This window comes from Aedes albopictus, chromosome 3 (genome assembly GCF_035046485.1).
Source record: "Aedes albopictus strain Foshan chromosome 3, AalbF5, whole genome shotgun sequence".
Lineage (NCBI taxonomy): Eukaryota > Metazoa > Arthropoda > Insecta > Diptera > Culicidae > Aedes > Aedes albopictus.
In genome coordinates, this window is record NC_085138.1 from 382,513,708 (window position 1) to 382,540,297 (window position 26,590).

The window sequence follows — 26,590 nt, forward strand, 5'->3', positions numbered from 1 at the left end:
ATTTCAAAGATAATTAACTAAATTTACGTTTGATGTCTTCAACTTAACATATTTAACGATTTTTGTATATAAAAATTTTATGTAGAGTTAGCACATTTTACCACGCTTCAAAAAATGAGGCAACTTTACGTTAAGTTTTAGTATGTAAATTTCAACAAATATGTGTGCAGTGTCTATGCAGTAAGTATCATTCATTTTGTTCAAATAAGCCAAGAAGAATTAAAATTGAATGAAAGATGACAAAGATAACAACAAATCACTTTTCCATGTTTTACGATAGTGACCCCAAACTTTTGGCCGATACAGCATTTTGAGGGGTGACCCCAAACTTTTGGTCGATGACATCAAGGATTAATTTACATAATAACTTTTTTTCTAGATTTTTTAGCTAAGTTCTGTAAAAAGCAGTTGAAAGCTTATAGAAAATGGGTCATATTACCGCTCTCATCTTAAAATTTAGTTGACCCAACTTCCAGCGACACTGCCGTAAGTTTATATTCATTTTTTAGAAAATTTGGCAACTTTGGGTTAAGTTTACATACAAAATTTTTTGAAAAAGTTTCTTTTAAGGACAAACTTTTCGAAATCCCGCGCCAACAGTGCATCAGAACTTCAGACGCACAAATCTCAAGAAGCAAGCTTTAAACAACAGTACATTTTATTATTCTGTTCCTGCTCACTTGTAATAAGCTTAAAATGAGAAGATCAGGTATGCTGGTTTTGTTTACGAAAAGATTTGTGCGCTCGAAATCGTTAGTAGGTGTCAAAGTCGGCCATTGTGACGGCCATTTTGGGATTCTAACAAGTCTGTCCTTAAATCATGTTCAAAGTTGCTTTGATTTATTATCTTTTGAATGAAACCTAGGGTTTTGAAATCGGACGCAAATTGGCGGAGATATGGGCCTAAAAAAATGACATGTTTTTGAGGGGGTGACCCCAAACTTTTGAACGGGAGTGTACATCTATGATCGCCCATCTTCCGGGCGGCCAACTTTACGTAAAGAAACTCCCTCTGATCGAACCCCCTGAAAACCAACACCAAAAAAAGAGACGCGTAATCGTCGTAATCTCTCATCCGCTGCCTCCTGGCGGATGATGGCAGCCAGCGGCCCGCGCGAGTCAATCGAAATCCGGTGGCCCACCGATTACGACGACGGCGGCGGCGGCGGCGAAGGTATCGGATGCGACGCATCAAAAGCGGTGATCTCGGCCGGCGACGATTAACAAAAAAATCGCGAACCGTCCCGCATCGCACTTCGGACGACGGCGGACAACAACCGAGAGGTTGGTCCGGTCGGTTAGCGATTGTAAAATTAACCAAAACGCGCATGAAAATGAGGGGAAAAAACGCACGAGCGAGAGAAGAAGGTAGAGGATGTTGGTGTAAAATGCATCATTTGGGGGGTGGCATAATTAGGGAAACCAAACGATTTCCTAACAAAGCGGTATTGGCTACTGCAAGCGAGGAGCACTTTACCCCGCATTCCCCATATGGAAACCCGCGCCCGCGCCGCTTGCATTGCAAAAAAGCAACAAAAACGCAGAAACGATACACACGACGCCGCTCCGCTGTTGCACATCGTTTCGCTTGAAGGCGGTTGCGCGGTGATGGCGGTGGTGTCGGAGGCGGCGATCGCGAGCCCGAGATGTGGGTCGAAAGTTTTTGGGAAACGATTTCTCTGACCCAATTATTGCGTGTGGTTTTTTTTTTTTATTCTTCGGGCTCGGTTTCGGCAGTACTCGGCGAGTCGGCAGTCGGCCCTGCTTGCCTGGGGGTGCGGCACGGTCGCGGCGGCGACGAACTGTTTTGGGGCGAAAATAGTTTTTTTTTTCGTTTTTGCTATCTGTCGGCCGACCGTCGTTGTCGGTCGGAAGGGAGTTGGGATCTTCCGAATGCGAAACGGATGATGGCGGGACCAATTAGCGCAAATCTAGACTCTTTCGTTGGGTGATCTTTGGGAAAGTTTCGGTCGGAGGGGTTTTGGGAATCGGCGCTTTTTTTTTTTGGGAAAGCAACCGACGAATTTGGCGTGTTGAATTAGATGCCCTGGAGCGCGGATCTATGTTTCTGTTGAGCTGTGCTATTCTGTCACGCACCAAGAAATCTCTTCTATCTTCGTGATAAACTCCATTTCTGAAAACGCAGGAAAAAATATGAGAACTTCGGAATAAAAGTCCTTTGAAGGTGGTGTTTTTGAGCAATTCTAGCTTTCTTACGAAAGCAACCTAGTGGTGAAGATGTTTCAATGGTTATAGCCAAGCTAGGGTCCTCAGGTAGCCTAGTGGATCGCCAATCCGGAGACGGCGGGTATGATTCCCATTCCTGTTGGGAAAATTTGCTCGACTCCCTGGGCATAGTGTATCATTGCACTTGCCTCACAATATACAAATTCATGCAATAATGGCAGGCAAAGAAAGCCCTTCAATCAATAATTGTAGAAGTGCCCAAGAACACTAAGTTGAAAATAGGCAGGCAAAGTTCCAGTGAGAACGTCGTGCCATAAAGAAATAGAAGATAAGAAGAAGAAGAAGAAGAAGAAGAAGGAGCCAAGCTTCGCCCATCAACCTTGTACAGTACCGACGACTGACACGGTACGACCTAAAGCGGCTGAAGCAATTGTGTATCGCCAGTGCGTTTCTACATGATTACACTGCTCGACAAAATTTTACAAAATTTGGTGTTATGGGATGAGAAAAAATATAACAGGGGTTTGGGACTCTAGAAGTGTCATAGTGAAAGAATTTTTGAAAAATATTGGACCGGGCCTTCACAGTTTAAAACCGAAGTTTATATGGAGAACTTGGGGTGTTCAATTGATATGTGCATTAGAACGTGCCGTGCATATTTTAAGGCGTTTTCAGTATTTGGGTTAGTTTCGTTATTGTTTAGCGCCTAAATATATGCACAGCGTGTTCTAATGCACATATCAATTGAACACCTCAAGTTCTCCATACAAACTTCGGTTTTAAACTGTGAAGGCCCGGTCCAATATTTTTCAAAAAAATTTTCACTATGACACTTCTAGGGTCCCAAACCCCTGTTATATTTTTTCTCATCCCATAACAAAATTAGTGTTGAACGGTGTTATTGGAGTAAAGTTAAAGCTGCCATCAAACAACATAGCTGATGCCGCCGTCGCAACGGAGTCGAAGGAACGATTGGTTCGACGAGTAGTGCAGAGACGGACGGCCATGCTGCAACATGAGAGCCTGCAGACAGGGATGTTTTCGAACACCTGGTAATCGTTTGACTCATTTTTCCATAACTCAGTTCAGAAACCTAATATTGAATTGTGGTGTTCGGCAAAGTTGTAGATTAGTGTTTTTCCTACAATTATACACTGTTCGACAAAAAAAAAACTGCCGTGATCAGAGACCCCATTAGTAGGGCATAAAAGCGCATGGAAAATGTAGAAAAATGCCATTTTCAAATATGTTGGGGCACCCCTAGAAACTTTTTGAGATGAGTTTGAATTTTATTCATTTTTGATGGTTTGACACGAGTTTTAGAAATCATCATAAACACTTTTGAAATACAATATCTTTGAAATGCAATTTTGTGCACCGCTGACACTTTCACAGATCGGATAAGTAACTTTGATAAATAACTAGGCAAAATTTCAGCCTATTACGACATTCCGTTTCATTGATACATATCCGGGAAGAATCAAATATGACTTATATAATACAAATCTTTGAAGTTTTCTCTTAATTCAATCACAAAAAGCTAACCCCTATCCTTATCTATGCACAACAAAATATCTATTTTACCTTGATATGACTTCAAACTGCTACATTTATGATCTAAATAATTGAATTCAAATTTTCGAGAAGAAGATCCGGTCGATTTTTCAAATTACTAACGTGGTAGGCCTGTGTAAAAATTAAAAAAAAAAAAAAATTTAAAAATCTAATACATTTTTATTTTGCGATCAGTACGAATCTATATTCACTATGATCTGATTCACCTATGATTCACTCGAATCATTAGAAGAACCTCCTAGCCTTACCAAAGTGGTAAAATTGATAACTTTATTGAATAAAACAGGCGGGGCATAATGAGCAGGTGGGGCATAATGAGCACCTTGTATTTTCACTGTAAATTTCAAAATTTTCAAAACAAATTGCTTGATTGTAGCTTAGTTATCTCAAATCCAATGAATTGATGACGAAACATTTGTCAAAAAAGCCGTTTGCTTTGAAAAAAATGGTCAAAATGCGTGAAGTGGTCATGTACTGGGAAAATATTATAAGAATCAGCTGACCTAAAATAAGGTTTTGGAATCGAAATAAGAACGTAGTGGGTATCTATCAAGTTTCTTGATATTTCCTGGGTCAATGAAATGTATTTGTAACACTTTTAAAATATTTGTATAATTTTTTTGATAAAAAAAATACTTTAAAAAGCTGATGGTAGGGTGGGGCAAAATGAGCAACTGGTGGCAAAATGATGAAAATGATTAACATCTCAAACAAACGAATTTCGCTTTTGGTTTTCTCCGCTACCATGCATGGAGTAAGGTTTTGTCATAAATTTTCAATTTATTAGCTTGAAAAAAAAATCAGTATCTGTATATTTTCACCGTTTAAAAATGCCTTGATAATAAACTCCTTGGAACCCCGCGGTTCCCTACAAATTAAACCCCATAATCCCCTCAAATTCTCATCGTTTGTTGCCGGTATACTTTATCATTGACAAGAACAGTCAATTAGCAATTGATTGTGTACAAAACAGGGATTGATCATCCTGCTCCACCTAGGGTGCTCATTATGCCCCACCCCCAAAATGCAATCCACGATTTCATACGTTTTTAAAAACATAAAATTTTAATCATTTATAGCTTTATTCGAAATTTCAACGATTAGTTTTTGTCAGTTAAGGTTCAAATGAGGATTATACGTAACAATTGCACATTGATTGCGCTTAATTTACTGGATTTGGTGACAAAATGCTTAAGCTGCTCATTATGCCCCGCCTACCCCTATTTCAATACAATGAATTGAAGCTGGAATTGCGCAGAAAACATGGTTTAAGTTCACGACTGTTCAAAACAATGCAACCCTAAAAATGCAAGCCCCATTTACTATTAGTAATCGTACAAACACCATTGTTTTCATCACATTTTAGTTAGTTTTACAATAAAGAATGTGTATATTGGGGCATTACCATTGAAGACACTTTTATGAAATTAATTGAATTTGTCATGTAGTAAAATATTTCCAATCTTAATTTCAAGCTCAATAATGTCCTCCACGATTGAAAAAATGCTTTATATGTTCCAGCGGCATAGGGACTGGGACCATTTGGGCAGGTCACCTATTTTGGGTACTTGTGTCTATAACTCAGTCAATTTAGAACCGATTGATTTGATTTTTGAGACACGATCAGATACGCACAGTATCTGGCTATGTGCAACAATTCAAGTCAATCGGTTTGGAATTGACTGAGTTATAGCAGCAAGTGCCCAAAATAGGTGCTCGTGCCCAAATGGTCCCAGACCCTATTTTTTAATAGGGTAAACAGGTATAATATGCCCCCCCTAAGCAGAAATGGCAATATATCTGAAATTGGCGCCTTATTCCATCTATTGTCCACTGCAAATCGTTGTTTCTTAAGTCAGTGAAGTGCTGCATGAGAACTTTACCTCTGGAGGGACGGCTATGGAAGCTTTGAAACGTTTTCCGAAAACGTTCCAAAATTTACCTTATCAAAACAAACGGGGCAATACGCCCCATCAAAAGAAAAACGTCCAGCCCCGGGATAAAACTGTACCAGGGGATAATTCTACCACATGCTTATCCTAGGAGGGCCTTTTAACAAGTGTTTAACTGTATAAAAGTTGCAAAATAGCATAAGCGAACAGAACTAGCTTCGTTTACAATGAAGCCAGCTTGCAAGAGGTAAAATATTACGCCAAAAGCCTCGATTTCAGACTTTTTGATATTTTTATTGCTTTTCTATACCAATCAACTAACGGACCAGCTTGATGGCAATTAATCATCAATATTTAAGATTTCCAATCGATCCCGCATGCAAAAAGCGCTTGAATCGCTAGAAAATGAAGGGGGGCGTTTTGCACCGGTGGGGCGTATTATACCCTTTTACCCTATAGTGTTAAATACTATCTATCCAGAAGCACTAAGGCTAGTTAATATAATTTATTTACTTAACTCCAAATGTGTTTCAATGAAGAGGTCGTTGGAATTTGAATTTCTTTTCCGCATCGTATTTGAATTTTTAAGAACATGGAACTGCTTGATATCTACCAGGTCAAGCAATCTGGAACGGTTACTAAGGTACACACCAAATCATTGAAAAGCGTTCTCATCCATATGCGATAAATTTATATTTAAATTTGGGCACGAATCGGAATTCGATCAAAACAAAATACTTCCTTGAATCAAGTGGACGTAGTGTATTTTGCCTGAATTGTGATCCTAATCCACCGCATTCAAAATCGCAGTTTATTGATATTTGAACATGATTATGAAAGTAACATTTGATATCAAATATTACAATGAACTTTGTTTTTGAAAACTGCACTTAGAACATTAAATTTATTTGGAAGAGTTTATCCTTAAAATACTCATGCTGACCTCAATGAATTAATCTAACTTTCTTCCTGTAGATCCTTTGTAAACATATCCTAAAATTTCTCGTATAGCTTTCCAGAATCATACTTAGGTAAACCAGATGTTTGAAATACAATGTTCATCTTCTTTAGTCAGAGACTTCAAAATACATTATTTGACACTAGAAAACGGACGTCACATCTAGTGACCTAGTGCAGAACTTGTAAAGAAACGTTTTCTCCGACTGGAGCGGAAATCCATCCAATATTCCGAGGCGTTTGAAGTATCCAAAAGACTGACGCTGTACGGCATTAACGCAAAGAAGTTTTTTAAATGGATATGAACATAAACGTGCTTAATGGGATTAGATTAAAAAAAAACTTGAAAGATTTTCTCTATATAAGTCACAGTTAAGCCTTCGCGGATATGTATCAATGAAACGGAATGTCGTAATAGGTAGAAATATTGACAAGTTATTTATCAAATTTGCTTCTCAGATCTATGAAAATTTCAGCGGTGCACAAAACTGCATTTCAAAGATATTGTATTTCAAAAGTGTTTATGATGATTTCTAAAGCTCGTGTCGAACCTTCAAAAATGAATAAAATTCAAACTCATCTCAAAAAGTTTCAAGGGATGCTCCAACAGATTTGAAAATGGCATTTCTCTACATTTTCCATGCGCTTTTATGCCCTATTAATGGGGTCTCTGATCACGGCAAAAGTTTTTTTTGTCGAACAGTGTTATTACCAAGGACGCCGTATTCTAACTTTTATATATACAACGCTAGAGCGCTAGTACCACCTACTCATACTAAACGATCGAAAAATCCGATCGTTTAGTATAAGTAGCTGGTACTGATACTTTTACGACGTAAATATTAGAGTTAGAATATGGCGTCCATGGTGATAATTGTAGGAAAAACACTAATCTACAACTTTGCCGAACATAACATTTCAATATAGGGCTTCTGAACGGAGTTATGAACAAATGAGTTAACCGATTGCCAAGTGATCGAAAACATCCTTGCCTGCAGAACGTCACAACCGGAAGCAGGAGATCAACCTCTTCCAGGCAGGGATGAGAAATGTACTTGAAAAAACGGTTACCGGTTGTACATTTGACATTTTTCCACACGAACATCACAGGCCCAGCCAAACTCAAACTGTTCGAAAAACAAATGTCATAACATTTTTTTTCCAGCAGCCTTCTTCCTCGAAATGGTTTCCAAGCACGAGGGCGCCGGTACTCGAGCACAACGACGACAAAAAATTCTGTCTCTCCCATTTTCGCATTTTTCTGCGTTTCAAACCGCTTCTAGACAAACTTCATTATATGCATCATGGAGCTAGGAGTGTGCTCTAGCTATTTGTGCAAACATATTCAAATTATCCACTAAAACAAGGGAGTTATTAACAGTTGAACATATTTGACATTTTTCGCAATCACCCGCCTCGGCATGACAGCTCATAAATATTTTTGTGGGGAAGCGAAAACTATCAAGCGCCAGCTTGACTGCCGACGGCGCGGCTGCTGATGGTATTGGTGCTGCCGTTGTTTTGTTTTTATTTTACTGTCGGTATCGATGAACGGAAAAGAGAAAAAAGTATTTTTGCCATCCCTGCTTCCAGGAGAAGAAATGCCGCCTGACAGAAGCGGAGTGTGTAGAAATAGAAGTGCCGAAAGGCTTCGTGCCGAAATGTGCGGCGATAAGGAAAGGTGGAAGCAGCACTTCGGCGAACACCTAAATGACGCAGAGATTGTAGGCACGGAGGTTCCCGAAATCCCAGAGGTTGGAAGAAATGAATACGTAAATACGAAGGGTGATGGGAACCAACCCTTATTGGATGAAGTTAAGGATGGAATCCAGCAGCTCAAGAACAATACGGCAGGTTGTAAGTATGGCATCAAGATCTGAGAAACGGAATAGCTACCTGAAATGCGGAAGTTAGCTTTGAACCCTCCAGATGGTGTTGAACCTGCAGGAATAAAAGCGACCGGTTAAATGAGGTAGAATTGTACATATCTGGAATGAATTAAAAGTGTGGCAAATGCTGATCGAGGTATCAGACATCAGTAGATATCCATTGAGTTAGATTGATGGTGACGTCATTTTTTTTTGTGTATTTTAACTAAGCTAATTCTTTACACTCTTGCTATGCCTCTGGTCATGGTGAGCTGGTTCCAATATTTAGGTTAAGGGCCCAGGAGAGTGTTCCACAGTTTTCCTACCTGAGTGTTAAGCTTTAAGTTAAAATACACGTTAATAAAAATTAAAAAAAAGCTTTCCTATCGGCCTGAAGAATATATGATCGGCCTATGGGTGAATAGATTGGTTACAACGGAGGATTATGGGAACGATACGCGATACGGATCAACTGGATTGGATATTAGGAGCTAGATGGCAAAAGATACTCGACGCGGCGGAAAAAGTTAAGAGCCAGGAAGTGCTTGGCAGCGGGTGTAGCTCAACTACGAAGTTCTAAGAGGAGCTCGACAGGCAAGCGGATCTTGGAAACTGAGAGGACTACAGTGGCACAAATATCCCAAGTGTGGAATAAATTACCTCTGGAGCCGGCCTTCTAAAGCTAACTGACACGATAGGGCGAGCCTTGCTCTTCGCGGTCATGGTGAGCAAGTTTCAAGTAGGAAGCGTAAGTATACCAAGTGTATAAAATAAAAGGATAGTGCCAATCGTCAAGTACCCAGGAGAAGAATAAAGAGAAGGATGCTTCAGCGTAGATTCAACGGAACGAATTCTATCCCAACAAGCATCCAGGACAGTTTCTTGCAAGCCATGAAGCCCATCAACCATAAATCGAAAAAAACCGTTTGAGACCATCTCCGTCGCCCTAGACGTTATGCTCAATCGTTTTATGGTTACGTTGGTACAAAATCATCTCAATTTTTTCGTGTATCTTCAACTCTCCTCTTTTTATGCCATCCGCCCAACAACCGTCCCGTCCGCCGGGTGCCGCATCTAGCTCAACCAACGCACTCTAGATATGCTGCGATCGCGCGCACCCCGTAACAGTCACCGCCGCACAAGCATTAGGCCGCCTCAGCCTCAGCCAGAGGAACATCAAGCAAGAGCGCTATACCTAACGTAACACGCATTTATCGGCCGCAATCTGTTACGCGACGCGGGCTGGCTGGCGGGTGCTCCCGCGCCGCATCTCATTGACTGGGCTTAGCGAAGAGGCTGCAACGGCGGCGGCAGCATCGCCACCGACCGTAGCGCATAGGCAATCAGGTTGGCTGACTTCGTCACGACGCCGCCGCACCGGCGTTGACTGTCGCTACCGCTTCTCTTTTGGGGTCTCCGGCGGAGACTCGATAAAGTGCGCGGGAAGAAATCATCATCCCTCAAAGAGCGTTTGAGTGTTATGCGCGTACCGCAGCGCAGTGGTCCATCGCGACCACCCCTCGAAAATCAATTACCCGCGCGGAGGTTACGCACACAGAGGATGCCCCCGCTAGCTGATTATGGATCGACTTCTTCTGATGGAAACTGGAGCAATTGCAACGACCAGCGCAACGGAAAGGGTGACTTCAATTTGTTGCCTTAGAACCAGTTGTCAATCGCCGCGCAGATGGTGACCTAAAAGTGCTGACTGGTTCGTCACGGCGATAACTTTATGGATACGCATAGGGGCCATCGAAGGGAGATGGAAAATTTTACACGGCAACCAGTTTAGCGCATCGCTTTGGGTTTGTTTTCGTTTTCAGTGAGCGCTGGACTGGACGACTTAATTGAAAATGCTTTCACACCACAACACCGATCGTCGTCCTGTTCCGACGATCCTCGACGTGACCTTGTTTTTTGGCGTTTTTTTTTTCGCAGGACGCAACAATTTCAACATAAATGAGGAGAATGACAGAGGAATGGAAACAATGTGGTTTCTCTCATTTTTTACAACTCTTTTTTTAATCGGTGGTTGGTATTTACATTTTTGATATGCTGTATAAACAAGTCGTAAACAAAATTCTTCAAGGATGCCATCGAATTCAGGCCGAGAGTGTTGCATTCGAAAACAACGGTTTTGAGTGTGTGAACCGATTGCAGGTATAGAAGAATGAGGAATTCAGTTCGCGTGAAGAGGTCTTGTTCCTGGGAAATTGAGATGGGACCAAGGAGATTTCCAGGAAGTTTCCAGAAATCCAATCAAAACGGAGTTCTAAGGATCTTGAAGGGATTTCAAGAGCATTAAAGGGCGTTCTTTTAGGTTTCATTGACGTTTTAATGTGAGTACGAGAATTTTCTGGGTGTTTCAATAGAAGGTTTCAGGGGCGATTCAAGGCTTTTCAGAGAGTTGCAGGGTCGTTAGATTTTTTTTTATTTCATTATAGTCTCAATGGGATTACGGAGATTACAGTGGCTTTTCGAGGCTTTTCAGGTAGGTTCATATCAGGCGAGTTTCAGGAACATTTTAGGATTTCAGGGGCATTTCAAATCGATTATGTGGATTTCAATGAGATTGTGGAAGTTTTAAGGCCGTTTCAGCGCATTTCTGGGGTGTTGCCAGGGTTTTCGTGAAGAGGTCTCCAAAAATCTCCTGACATTTCCTGAAACGCCTCTGAATTCCGCTTTTGAATGCACCAAAAAATATCTGAAGCTGCCTTAAAACCCCCTTAGATCCATATAATGCACCTGAGACCCTACGAAGCCCCCGAAAACGCCTGCATAACGCCTCTGCAACGCGCTGATAATTCTCTGGAACTTCCTGCAATGCCTCCGAAATCCCCCTAAAACCGCCTCGGACCACCCTCAGAAACCCCCGAAAACGCCTACGTTACACCTCTGACACTCGCCGAAAATCCTCTGAAAATTTCTGAAATGCCCTCGAAAACGCCCCTGAAACTTGTTACAAAAATCAATGTCCCCACATTCTTACAGTTACCCAGTTACACGCATGAATCTTTCGCGGTTTCCGGAACAGTTCGAAACCACTTGGAACTCCAGGTTCATATTGCGAAACTATTTTTGTTTGCCTGAAACGTCTTGAATACCTCTTAGAACGCCCCTTAGACCCCCTGAATTGATCCCTTGAATCTCTCCTTAAAGCTCCTGGAAACCCCCTAAAATGCTCCTGAGACCTTAGGTAGCCCTGAAAGCGTCTGATTCTCTTGAAACATCCCTGAGATACCCTTGACACCCCTTAAACGCCCCTAAGACGTTTTGATACACCCTGGTACCTCCTGGAATGCCTCTGGGACCCATTAGAACTCCCCTGGAATCTCATGAAGCCTCCTGGAACCCCCCTGAAACTATCTGCCCCTGAGACGTCCTGAAGAACTCCTGAGAAATCCTAGAATCATGAAGCCCCCTGCGAATCCTGAAACGCTCCTGAGATCTCCTAGAACACCCTTCAAAAACTCCTGCAATCTCCTGGTACCCCGTTGGGGCCTTCCTGCAACCTACCTTTGCTCGCCACCGTAAACGCGCTCTGGCCGCCGTTGCCATAGTTACCGTCATTATTACATTCAATTAGGCTCAATATTGGTTCTGAGTATTGACTGTCAAACGATAAACTGCAACGATCGACGCGCCACCATCTTTCGAATAGTGGAGGGTGTAGGTACCTTTTTCGCGGTGTTGTTTACGGTGAAGCAACACCGCGAAAAAGGTATCTGTACTCACCAACATTCGAAAGATGGTGACGCGTCGATCGTTCTACGCTAGCGATTGTGCGGTGGGGTGGTGACGTTTGGAGGCGAATAGCTCACCCTCTTTTTATGCAAGGCAGAAAAAAGGTGCATAAATTGAAAGAGCATAAAAAATAACCAGCATAAAAATAAAACCAACATTCAAACTAATTCAAATTGGATCATATATTTTATGTGGTGAATTATTTTTATGATGAATGATTAATGATTGATTTTACTATTTTCTTATGATTAGGATTACTGATTAATCATTAAATAGCGAAAGCAGTATGATTAAGATTAATGATAATTGATTAAACGACATTTTTTTGTGATTATGATTAATGATTGTTGATTAATCTTAATCATTAATTATTATTCATGATTAAATTAATGATTGATCATTAACGCTCTGTTTTCACTTTCACACTAGATTTTTGAATCTGGTGATAATTATGAGGGAACTACAGCACGCATATTTTTTTCTAACTTCGCTACTTGTTCTAGAACCAAATTCTTCCACAACGACAATAAAACTTTTTTGAAAGAATTATAAGTATGTTCTATTCATTTTTTTTCTCATTCTATATACACTACCCGTCATAAGTACGGACTCAAATGAAAACTAGAAAATTCATTCGGCTTTATCTGATTATCTGAAAAGATGCAGTTTTCAGCAAAGTTGTACTAAAGGTCGTTGACATCATAAGGACAATCAGTTTGGTTCGCAATTCTGCCACTAGGTGACGCTAGTGAGCATGTAAAAATGAGCATTTTTCAATAGCACAATCTCACAATCTTAATAAGATAAGTGGTTTGAGTATCAGAAGGACCTGAACCACTTGAATGTGAAATGAGTTAGACCTAAATCGCTTAAATATGAAGTGAATCTGACCTGAATCACTTGAATATGAAGTGAAAAAGACCTAAATCCCTTGAATATGAAGTGAATCAGATCAGAATCACGGGAATATGAAGTGAATCAGAATTGAATTACGTTTGTATGAAATGAATTAGTCTTGAATCACTACCGTCACCTAGCGATGAACCAAACTGTTTTTCTTTGAGACGTCTGCGTTCTTTTGAATCACTTTGGTCGAACACTTGAACTTTCTATCTGATCGTCAAATAGAACTGGTTAAAAATGCTCATGTTTCAATGCTCATTAGCGTCACCTAGCAGCTTAAAAGCGAACCAAACTGCTTGCTTTTATGTTGTCAATGATCTTCTGAATAACTTTGCCGAAGATTTGGTCTTTGTAGTTTATCGGGATCGGGATATAGAGCTGGTTACAAATGCTTATTTTTACATGCTCATTGGCGTCACCTAGAGGCAAAATTTCAAACCAAACTGCTTGCCTTTATGAAGCAATTAACCTTCTGAACAACTTTGCCAAAGAATAGAACTTTCTGTCATATCGGGATCACGAGATAGAGATGGCTAAATCTGCTCATATTGAAATACTTACTAGCGTCATCCAGCGGCAGAATTACGAGCAAAACTGTTTGCCTTCAATACCTATGTGCCTGAGCCTCATTTTGCACCCAATTTCAGTCAGTTCTGAGTCAGTTCGCAACAAAAACTCGTGAAATCATGACAGCTGATCACAAAACCCTTCTGGTATATGGAACCGGGATCATGGTTTCAGATTTTACCGTTGTTCCGGATTTATGACTGGGGGTACTGGGGTAACCTCCTTAACAGATAGGGGTTCAATCTATAATTCGCCTTCAAAAACTAGCTTGTGACATTCCAAACTTCATGATTTTACAATTACAAGACTATTGATACATGTTCATGACTTACATGACTTCTTTTCTTTGGATGTTCCAGAAAACTAATGTCCCAAGGGAAGTGGCCACTTTCTTACTTGAAACCTAGCATGCGACATATCAAACTTCATGATTTTGCAAAACAAGACTATTGATACATGTTTCAAGAAGTTTTAACTACACTGCACAATGGTCCGAATCTACGTTTTGGCAGGAAGAAATCCCTATCTCGTTAATCGTTATCGTTAATTTTAGGCGTTTGGTGTCTTCAGAGAAGTTTTTTGCATTTGATTGCTGCATCTTTTCCCAAAAAAAAAATTGATTAGGGTGATCCTCGTCTTACCTCAAATCTGGAATAGAGGTATCAGAAGGCCGGCTCTAGAGGCACGTTATCCTCCATTTGGGACATTTGTGCGTTTGGGACGTTTTTTTACAATTACTTTTTTTATTTGACTTTTTTCGAAGATGTGAGCTTCGGCGCATTTGAAGTGCAAGTATAACGCATATTTTTGTTGCTAAGTCTTGTCATTCATATGTTATGGACAGTTTTGACTTAAAAACAACGATGTCTTGAAATGCTCATATCTCATGGAGTTGGTAAGGTAAAAAAAGCAGATCCATGTGGTTGTTGATTGTATAGCATAAAGTTAGCTGTTTTGTGAATTGATCGAGCTGCTGCCGCGACTAGTTCAAAGGTAGATTAAAATTGGTTCAAATCATGATTACGATGGTTCAAATTAAGATTAAAATCATTCAGATTTTCTCGTTGGATTCCTGCCAAAGATCCTTCCAAAATTTATCCAAAGTTCCATCATGAGTTTCACTTAGTGGTTTCTCGGAATAACTTTCCAACAGTTTTTCTCGGGATTTTTTATAATTTTTTGCAGAAGTTCTTCCAGTAATTTCTTCCAGAAAGCCTAAGGGCATTTTTCTAGGGCTATCTCTTGGATTTTCTCCCAGGATTTTTCGTTCGGAGTTCCTTCTTGCATTTCCTTAATTTTTCCTCCCGGGATAGGTCCAAGAACTTTGTTTTCTAAATGTCCTTGTTTTTCTCAAAATTTCTTCTGAAGTTTCCCTTCGATTTCTACAAGAATTTCATACAAGGTATTTCGTAAGTTATCCCAGGAAATAATCCTGCACAATCTCCTGGAGCAACTATTGAAGAAATCCCAATAGGAGCATCCAGAATCTCGGAACAATTTCTGTTTGGGACTTCACGAGGAGCTCTGGGAATAATCCCGAGAATATCTATAAAACCAATAATCTCAGGTGGATCACTGCTAGCATTCCGGTAAACAACAATGAGGAAAAGCCAGGAAACAGCTCTGGAAGAAATCACGTGAAGGACTCCATGAGAAATATCAGCTATAGCTCCTGCAGAAATCCAAGAAGGTACTTCGGAAAAATCTTCGGAGAAATTGCAGGGTAAATTGAGAAAAACTCTGAGAGACATAGCATGGCCTCCCATGGGTAACACCGGAAGGAATTTTCTGGTAGGTGTTCCGGGAGAAACCGCGAGAAAAATCTCTGGTGAAACTTCGAAAGAAATTCCGCAAGAACCTTTAGGACACAACCAACACACAATGCCACATAATGGTCACGGCAGCGCAGATGGCACAGAAACTAGAGTAATGTAATTCTAACCCAATGCTAGAATTACTTAAGCCCTGCCAAGATGGTTCCACTTTCCTATATGCTGCTTTGTGGAAACAAATTTTTGAATAAATTACTGGAGAAACTTCAGGAGAAATCCCGGGAGGAACTCCTGCAGAAATTTCGTGTAAATCTCCTTAAGAAATTCTTGAAGGAGCTCTATTAGAAATTACAGGAATAACTCAATTCCAGGAAGTCCCGAGAGGAATCACGACAAATCTCAAGAGGAATCTTGAGAGAAACTCCTGAAAAAATCTTGTTTTTTTTTAAAAAGACACTACACCGTCTTCAGCCAGAGGCTGCACAGACTGAACATTACATTCACGAGACAACGGACAACACACATAACACCCAGTGGCCCAATGGCGAATTTTCCGTTTGACGAAAAGTTTGCCCCGACTGGAGCGGGAATCGAACCCGCACTCCGAGGCTTACGAAACGCCTAGACGACTGACGCCGCTAACCGCACGGCCACGAAGCCCTGAAAACTCTATGAGAAAATCTTTGGGCAAAACGCAGGGAGAATCCCACGAGAGACTCTAAGATCAATACTGGGAGGTTAATCAACTGAATAAATATGGCGCAACACCAATGTATTACATCTGGGAAAGTGACTGGGAAAAAAATCTGTTGGATCCCCGGGAAAAAATTCAGGAGAAATTGGTCGGAATTCAAGTATCCTGGAAGATTCATAAGGCAGAATCCCCAAAAAAAATACGAATCTTGGAAAAAAAAATGGTAAAAGATAAATAATCAATCCTTCCTTCTTCTTGGCGTGCGTTCCCACTGGGACAAAGCCTGCTTCTCAGCTCCACAGTTATTAACTGAGAGCTTTCTCTGTTAAAAACCATTTTTCATGTGGGGTATCGCGCCACTTGGGCGGTGGCTTCTATATTCGTCTGTTTTCCACTATAACTCAGTCAATTTTGAACCAGTTGACTTGAAATGTTGTGCACGGGTAGATACTATACCTATAACTCACCGCATTCCAAAAAATGTGTGAGTTGGTTCAAATTTGACTGAGTTATAGCGGAAAACAGACGAAAATAGAAGCGACCGCCCAAGTGGCGCGATTCCCTGTATATCGTGTGGCAGACACAAAGATACTCTATACCCAAGGAAATTTCTATTACGAAAAGTTCCTGGACCGATTGGGAATCGAGCCTATCATCCACATCATGGTCTTGTTGAATAATCACGTCTTTACGGCTGCAGCTATGGGCCCCTACATTTGCACCGTAAGGCCAATGGATCTGTTACACTAGAATGCGGTCAATAACAATGCATAAAAAAATGAAACTGCACCGCTAAAAAGTGTATCAAACAAAACAGGGTCCCACTCCGACTCCATTAATCTTTCCCACTCACGTCTCTCCTTTAAATCCCCCCAGAGCATTGCGCATTCTCAACCACTCGAGAGAAACGATGATGACACCTGTCGCACTGCTTTCTGTCACCACACCGCAACCGTTTGCGCTTGGCCGCAGCAGTAAGTAGATCAAATTCAGAGCTCCCATCCAACCAACCTGTCCTGGGTGTTGAATGAACCACACCACTGCTGCAGAGCCAGACACACTCCACTCGGACATTCCGACCTATATCGTGGCGGTGCGGTGGCGGCGGGGCGGCCGGCCGAGCCGTGGGTCGTCTCGGACGTTTCACTCCTATAAAAAGATTGAAAATAAAACTTTCGTTCCCGCGCCTCATTTTCACTCTCTTACGAACAACGATGACGAAGCCCCCGCCCGGCCCGGACTAGATGCGATGCGGAGAGGCCCGCTGGGGTGAAGGGGATCATGGGACACGAAGGGGTGCGTCACGGCAGGTAGATCCGCGCTAGTTTCGCGTTGGCCTGCCTGTTTGGTGCTGCTGCTGGCTGGCTGTTGCTGTTGATGATGATGGTGGTGATGAGTCGTAGCCCAGTCAGCCAATTGTGCGTTTTCGTAACTCTCACTCTCTTGGGAAAGAGAATTACGTCTGGGCTGCTGCTGCTGGTGCTGGTTGGGGGTCTTGGCTCTGGGTTTCGCGCAGCCCGTCGTCTTCTTTACACACCACGCGGGCTGTGTGCGATCGCGGCTCGGCGGAGGCTTCGTAACAAGTCCCAATTTTTTAATGACTCTTTGGTGCGATCGCGCTCTGTTTATTTAATGGGAGTTGGAAATGTTACGCGCGCGCTCGGATCGACCGACGGCGGCATGGCTGAGCATATGCGAACCCCAGCCAAGCCAAGTGAGCAGCGCGCGAAATTGAACCAGGTTGATCAATCTAGTTTCTTTGCGTTTTGGTTTTAGCGTTTTCGAGTCCGGCCACCGGAAAGGGTCGTTTTTCTCTCATTGGGCTGGTAGGCACACACTTTCCTCTATAACCCCCTTCATTCGCGTGAGGTCGCTCCTGGACGAATGTGTGTGGTGAGCAATCAGTGCCACATCCTGTTCTACTGATCCGTTGAACCTGTTGGCAGAGGCTAATGATCGAACCCATATCTAATGAACTTTCTCTATCTTTCGATTGCAGATCTCCCGACCTGGATGCCGCAGCAGCAGTCATTTTTTGAGTCTACCGGATCCAAAAAGCCTTCAACATCATCGCCAGGAGTATAATGTCCAGTGGTGAACCGGACTCGGCTGGTTCCCATGGACTAGGACTTGCAGTTACGCTAGGCGGGGGCTCGTCGACCACCTCCTCAACGACCGGCTCGACACTCTCCATCATGGAGCCCCCGGCAAGTATCATCATGAAGGCCAAGGAAGAGCCGGACTGTGATATGGAGCGGAACATAGACTCCAGCATGGATAGTAGCGCCTTGGCCACGTGTCTTTCGACGACGATCTCGGCCCTACGAGCTAGTCACAATGCCAGTCTCAGCGAGGCGAACCGCGGCAACAACGGCGACGACAACCTCTCGGACAATTCGGAACCAACGAGCGAACAGCGAGCTTCGGCTGCCGCCCAACTCCTAGAAAGCCTAAAGAACAACCTCAACAACAACAACAACTCGAGTGCAATTAACAACAACAACCTGCTACACCCAAACAACAACAATAATAACAACAATGGCAACCGGAAACTCTTCGAATGCGATGTGTGCAATATGAAGTTTTCCAATGGCGCCAACATGCGTCGGCACAAGATGCGACACACCGGCGTAAAGCCCTACGAATGCCGCGTCTGTCAGAAGCGATTCTTCCGCAAGGACCACCTGGCGGAGCACTTTACCACACACACCAAAACACTGCCCTACCATTGTCCGATCTGCAATCGAGGTTTCCAAAGACAGATAGCCATGCGCGCACATTTCCAAAACGAGCACGTCGGTCAGCACGATCTCGTCAAAACCTGCCCTCTCTGCAGCTACCGAGCGGGAACGATGAAGTCCCTCCGGGTACACTTCTTCAACAGGCACGGCATCGACCTGGACAACCCAGGCCCAGGAACGCCCTCGTCCCTCCTGCTCGCCCTAGATCAGCACAATCCAGCCAACCTCTTGCCGGCTCTGGCCGCCATGAACGCCGTCAACGCGTTCAGCGATTCCGGTGACTCGATGCGTTCGGTAGACAACGGGACACCACCGATGCACTTCCTCACGCCGCACGTGGAGATCTCGATGGCGGACAACAACGAGGTGGCCCTCAACTGCAGCAGGGATGCCCTGAACGGCATCAACAGCGGTAACGAACCGAGCAGCGCAGGGTCCAACAATGGGAGCGATCGCCGCGACGACCGCATCAACGACCGAAGCACTCCGACCCCATCGATTTCCTCCGGATTGGACATCAAGGCTATCGTGCGGCCCCCGAACGGCGGATCGCCTTCGTCACCGCACTCGGCCGACTCCAATGCACCCTCCAGTTCCCACTTGTCCTCCATGCTTCCATCTCAAGTACAAAGCTCAAGGCACATTATTTTTGATAACTCTATTACACCGTCAATCAGCCTGATTCCGATCAAACAGGTACGTTGTTTAACAAGCCTAGCGTTGAACTTCATCCTAGATTGAAGTCTGTAACCATCTTTTCTTTTCAGGAACCCACGACAAACGATGAGTACAATGAAACCAAACCACGAAGTATAAGCACTTCGGAAAACCAGACCTCCAACATTAGCAATTCGAGCGACACGACTGTGACACCGTCTTCCAGCCTTACGTCGCTGATCAAGGTAAGTTAGAACAAAGAGCGGTGGGGGAAACAAAGGATCACAAAAAGCAGTTGCATTGCGCATGAAAAGATTCAGTTTATCTGAAGGAATACAATTAACTTACAACAAATGCACAAATTTCATAAATGGATGAGAACGTACCTCCGGAGCAGGCCTACTGAACTAACAGTTGATTCTTAGGATTACAGTAAAAAATTGGTTAGGGTGGCCAGGTTGGTCCCTCGCCAAGAACGCTTAGCCCTAGTCCAAATTGATTTACCGCGCATAAGTGCAGTAATAGGAGATTTAAAATTCAACCATGTACTGTGAACTTAAGGAAATGACTTTTCTAAGGAATCATTCCATTATTATCTTGCCAGAACTATCGGATTTTTTCTGGAGTTTCTTTTTGTCAATAAAAATTTTGAATTTTTCTGGAAATTTATCAGGTAATTTATCGAAAACTTTATCTAGAAGTTTGCTTTAACAGGAAGCCGATAAATTAACATTTAAATGAACATACTATAAATATTTAGTACATTTCATCGAAGGCTCCTTTAATATTTAAGCAAAACTTTCACTAGACTTTTTCAATTTGCGAAGATGTTTTCGCAGTACATGATTGAGGCTTTGTTTACCATTTGAGCATTTAAAACTGGATTACTTAAATGACACTTAGATAAAATATTATAGCATCGAGAATGTTGCACGATTGAAAGAAGTTACATTATCCTGTTGTGATACATTAGAGACCCAGATTAAGTAAACCTAATTTTAAAACATACTTTTTTCTCTCCTTGAAAATTTAAACAGTTGTTAAGCTGTTGATTATACCTAAATTTGATGAAGAACAGGGATGATTTGAACAAAATCAGAGTGGGTTTTGAGTTATTGATGTAAGACATTTTGACACACATAATTAGAAAAAATCACCGACTAAAGTAAGGTTTTTTTTATCTAGTTCATTTCTTTGGGGCCCAATCGCGTTTAACGCTTTGCGGAGCCAAAGTTCAATTTTTGTATGATATGTACAAATGCAATCTTAGTACCATATATAGTATGGGTCGGAGCCAGGGTACTCGTGGCAGCTCGAGGTTAGTAAGTCACACTGTTTCAAGGATGGGCTTGGAAAGGACTGGGGTTAAGGGTTCTCTGAAGCTCTTCCGGGCGGTATCTTTGGCTTAGCGTTTTTCGGTAAGGTTTTACCAAAATCTCAACCGTTAAGTTTGTTTAACAGGAAAAAACATCCATCAAGGCAGCAACTTCTACCGAACTTCGATAGAGTTTGACATATTAACGATATCGTTTTACCGAAATTTGGTATGTTTTACAAAATTTCGTTAAAAAAAACCGTTACCGAACGCTCACCATTTGAGATATCGGTAAAATTTACCGAACGAGACTAGCAGTGCAAATATCGATTTTCTCTCATGTCAACCACAACCAGTGTGGCTGTTATTCAATCATATGTGATAATATTTTTTTTCTTTTTTTTTAGAAAATAAAAACATCTAAGACTTTCGTACAGGTAGTCGAAAGTATTTGTAATTTGATAATCATCTCCTTTTTTATATTTTTTATACACTCCCGATCAAAAGTTTGGGGTCACAAAAACATGTCATTTGTTTAGGCCCATACCTCCGCCAATTTGCGTCCGATTTCAAAACTTTAGGTTTCATTCAAAAGATAATAAGTCAAAGAAACGTTGAACATGATAAGAAACTTTTTCAGAAAATTTTGTATGTAAACTTAACCCAAAGTTGCCAAATTCTCTAAAAAATGAATATAAACTTACGGCAGTGTCGCTGGAAATTGGGTCGACCAAATTTTAAGACGAGAGCGGTAATATAACCTATTTTCTATTGTTTTTCAACTGCTTTTTACTGAACTTGGCTAAAAAATCTAGGAAAAAAGTTATTGAGTAAATTAACTCTTCGTGTCATCGACCAAAAGTTTGAGGTCACCCCTCAATATGATGTATCAGCCAAAAGTTCGGGGTCACTTTCGTAAAACGTGGAAAAGTAATTTGGTGATATCTTCGTCATCTATAGTTCAACTATAATTCTTCTTGGCTCATTTCAAAGATATGTAACTAAATTTACGTTAGATGTCTTTAACTTAACGTATTAACGTATTAACGAATTAAACGATTTTTGTATATAAAAATGTTATGAAAAGTTAACACATTTCACCACATTTAAAAAAATGAGGCAACTTTACGTAAAGTTTTAGTATGTAAATTTCAACAAATATGTGTGGTTCAATGTCAATGCAGTAAGTATCTTTCATTATGTTTCAAATAAGCCAAGAAGAATTAAAATTGAATGAAAGATGACAAAGATATCAACAAATCACTTTTCCATGTTTGACGATAATGATCTCAAACTTTTGGCTGATACATCATTTTGAGGGGTGACCCCAAACTTTTGGTCGATGACATGAAGAGTTAATTTACTTAATATCTTTTTTTCTAGATTTTTTAGCTAAGTTCTGTAAAAAGCAGGTGAAAGCTAATAGAAAATGGGTTATATTACCGCTCTCATCTGAAAATTTGGTCGACCCATTTTCCAGCGACACTGTCGTAAGTTTATATTCATTTTTAAGAAAATTTGGCAACTTTGGGTTACGTTTACATACAATTTTTTTTTTGAAAATGTTTCTTTTAAATCATGTTCAAAGTTACTTTGACTTATTATCTTTTGAATGAGACATAGGGCTTTGAAATCGGACGCAAATTGGCGGAGATATGGGCCTAAAAAAACTTTTGATCGGGAGTGTATCTCCGTTATTCCCTCAATACCGGCAAAAGTCTTTTCGCAGCTTATAATAATTGTGAGTTGTTGGGGTAAGATGGCATTTTTCAAACTCTCGTCGTTTTTAATAATGGTCATATTAGTAAAGCTATCAAAAGGTTAATAGCATCTACGGGTATGCAAAGCATAACGAGCTTGCTGTATTTCCAAGTTTACAGTGCTGTAAACTTCTAAATTTTTGAAACAAATTGTTTGTCATTATCTCAATTGCAATGAATTTTTTTTTTTTTTATTTATTTATTTATTTGATTGAGTATTGCAGAGTAAGGCATATTCCTTTTTCATTTCTACAATGCAGATATAAATTCGACTCAAATATTATAAACTACTCTTAATATTAAATGTTTAGTTCTACTGATTCTCCCCAAAGAACGCAATGCAATCTCGTCGAAAACCAATTAATGTGTTGTTGTTTTTTATTTGAGCTGGTAGCTGGTTCCAGATGGTTATGCCCCTAACAAACAAAGTATCACCATAATGCGACGTATTATGACGTGGGATTATTAAATTCATGACTCTAGAGCTACGAGATGGTTGTAGTTTTAGATACAGATAGCCAGGAGAATTAAACTTTATGATTTTGAATAAAGATAATAAAGCACGTAATCTAATAAAATCATGGAACGAACACCCTAAGAAATGTTTATGAAGATGTGAAACACTAGAAAAACGAGAGAGGTTGTAAACATATCTTACGCAACTATTCAATGCAACGCGTAATCGACCAAGAGATCTGGCCGATGCATTCAGTAAAAATTCGGCACCATATATGAAATGTGGAAGAATTAAAGATTTAACCCTCTAATACCCAAATTTTTGATTTTGATCTAAATATCATTTTTCGTCATCTAAAATCTATTTAAACATGTTTTGAAAGATGATTCTTTTTAATTCTCGATTTCGTGAATTTCAGTTTTTGATTTTTCTAATTTTTATTTTTGAACATCCCCACACTTTTATATTTTTCCTGGAAGTCAATTTGGGGAACGGATTTTTTGAGATGAAAACATTTTGAGATTTTATGATTATTGTTGAAATATTATTATTTTAAAATTTTTTCACAGAAAATTTTATTTTCCGTGTAATTTTAAGGAAAATAATTTTGGAGTGTATTCGATTCCCTTAAACTATTAAACAAGGATAAAATGATTTGGGAAAAAATTAAAATATGTTAATTGTAGCGATTCAATACAAAATAAACAATGACTTCTAAAAGGTGACCAAAACATCAATTTTTCAATGATTTTTAAAAAATGTAAATACGCTTTAAAATACATCAAAAACCATTTTGAGATATACAAAACAGTTCTAAATATCAACCAAAAATATAAAAAAAAATATTTTCCACGAAACAAAAATTACAAAAATGCTCAAACTATACCCCGTCTAAAGGCGGGATTCGGTATTAGAGGGTTAAACAACTTAAGTTTAACATCTTTTCCGAGCATCCTGGATGATAATGTCAGTTGACGCAAGCATCCATAAATTTTACAACAAGTGTGATTAATTTGGTGATCCCACTCAAGGTCACTCGTAATAACAAATCCCAGATTTACAGTTTTTTCTACATATTCTACAGATTCCCCGTTTAGGAAAATTAGTGGTTTATCACCAATCAATCGTGAACGCTTGATACACATTGCCTTGGTCTTATCAACATTTATTGGAAGAAGATTTCTATTAGACCATTCTGAAATCCTTTCTAAATCTTCATTCATCAACCGGGCTAATTCATCAATACACATGCTAGAAGAAGAGATGTAAAGCTGAACATCGTCTGCAAACATGTGTATAGAACAATGTGTTAACACTGACGGAAGATCATTTATGAATAATGAAAAAAGCAGCGGTCCAAGGACTGAGCCTTGAGGAACACCACTCAAAATATTTATCGGTTGGGACAAAATTTCACCTAATGCCACATGCTGTGTACGGTTTGACAAGTATGATTGAATGAGCCTAACCGCAGTACTAGAAAAACTGTAATTAAGAGAAAGTTTACGAAGCAGCCTGTTATGAGGCACACGGTCAAAAGCTTTGGAAAAATCAATTAATAACAGTAACGCGATTCCTTTTCTATCTACTTCCTTATGAATATCATCGTGTATTTTCAAAAAAGCTGTAGTTGTGTTATGACCTGATCTGAACCCAGATTGACAATCATGCAAAAAGCCATAAAATTGTATAAAATCCAAAATTTGTTGTTTCATCAGCTTCTCAAAAACTTTTGAGAGTGCACATAAGATACTAATAGGACGTAAATTTGTAATATCAGAATTTCGAGGTTTTTTCTTAATTGGAATTACTTTCACAAGTTTCCATGATTTAGGAAATTTTGCCGTGTTTATACACAAATTAAAAACATAACAAACTTGAGACTTCAACAATGGAAAAATGATTTTTAAGAAACGTAAGGGAATGTTATCTAGTCCTATTGCATCCGACTTGATTGAATTCATAGCTATCCAAACTTGAGCTTCTGTAACGTTTGAGAAACTAAAACCTTCATGGTTTGGAGGTGGTAAAGGCAGGGAATAATGGTCTACAGTAAAATTAGATCCAAAGGAAGCATTGATTTCATCAGCTGTGTTATTGAATTGGCTATCGCGATTTGTAGAATTGTGAACACCAATGGATTTTAATTTATTCCAGAGAATTTTACTAGAACTCGACAAATTTATGCTATTGGACAGATAGTTTTTCTTAGATATATTAATAAAATTAGTTACCCTATTACGCAGTCTTTTATACTGATTTAAGTTTTCTGTCGATTTATTACCTTTCCATAATTGATAAGCTATATTTCTTTCTATAATAGCTCTAGAAATAGATTCATTAAACCACGGATTAGTTTTAGGTCTAGAAACGCGTACCGGAATAGCATAGTCGAATAATTCAAGAATACAAATATTTAAAAAATCTAATGCCAAATCACAATCAGTGATACTATACAAATAAGACCAATCAATAGATTCAACTGCTCTCTGGAGAGCATACAAATCAACTCTATTATAATCTCTATAAAAAGCAGGAGATGGCGCATTCCAATTTCGAGAGATATTCAGCGAGCCAAAAATAAAGTCGTGCCTTGAAAAACCAGGTGCAGAAACTTGATTGAATTTAAGTACAAAATCAGGAGCACTGGTAAACATTAAATCAATGAGAGAGCACCCTTCACTATAAAAGTGTGTTGGTTCAGTACTAACACAGTTGAGACCAAGGACATCAATAACACAATTTAGCTTTGATGCCAAAGAGCTACTTTCTCGCACATCTACATTGAAATCTCCAACTATTAAAGTTTGAGAATAGTTTAAATAAATATTTCGTAGTTCATCATAAATTACTTGAGAGCAATCATTTCGCGGAGGATTGTAGACAGTTCCAAGTAAAAATGATTCAGTTGGATGGCAAACTTCAACAAATAGAAATTCAACGCGGTTATTGATTCCGGTCTCCACTGAACACGCTGATTTTATGATAGTTTTACACCTCAAATCGTTTCTATAGTAGATACACACTCCTCCTCCCTGGCTATAAGTCCGATCATTCCTTATGAGGTTGTAGCCATCAATTGCAATAACTTCATCCGAAATTGAAGAGTTCAGCCATGTTTCAGAAATACAAACGATATCAAGTTTGCTATTCATAATCATATTTTTCAATTCATGAAATTTACTCAATTGCCGCGCACATAGACTTTGAACGTTTAGATCAGTGGTTTTCAACCGGTGGGGAATTCCCCCCTAGGGGGGAACTTTATCCTTCCAGGGGGGGAATTCTCCGCCCAAGAATATTATCTAATGCTCTTTGCTAAACACCAAAGAAACAATTTTCAACACTGAAATTTGTCAGTGTATTCATTGTCAAGCACTTGCTACCAAGACGCTACCGAAATCTTTGAGCATCGCTTTGGGCTAAATGATTAAAATTGTTAATTTTTTTAAATCCAGCGCTATGAATTCAATACTTTGTGCCAACAACGATTCCAATCAG

The 26,590-nt window shown here is 40.2% G+C and overlaps 1 protein-coding gene across 2 annotated transcripts in view; it reads left to right on the forward strand.

The window, feature by feature from the left end:
* The window catches only part of LOC109411191 (putative uncharacterized protein DDB_G0277255), a 229,964-nt gene that overhangs the window by 192,307 nt on the left and 11,067 nt on the right, over window positions 1–26,590 (forward strand). For both annotated transcript variants that reach the window (XM_062855853.1, XM_062855854.1), the window contains exons 2-3: window positions 18,159–19,596; window positions 19,668–19,802. In XM_062855853.1, coding sequence (XP_062711837.1) covers window positions 18,244–19,596; window positions 19,668–19,802 — 1,488 coding nt within the window. In that variant the 5' untranslated portion in view covers window positions 18,159–18,243. The remainder of the gene's footprint in view (window positions 1–18,158; window positions 19,597–19,667; window positions 19,803–26,590) is intronic.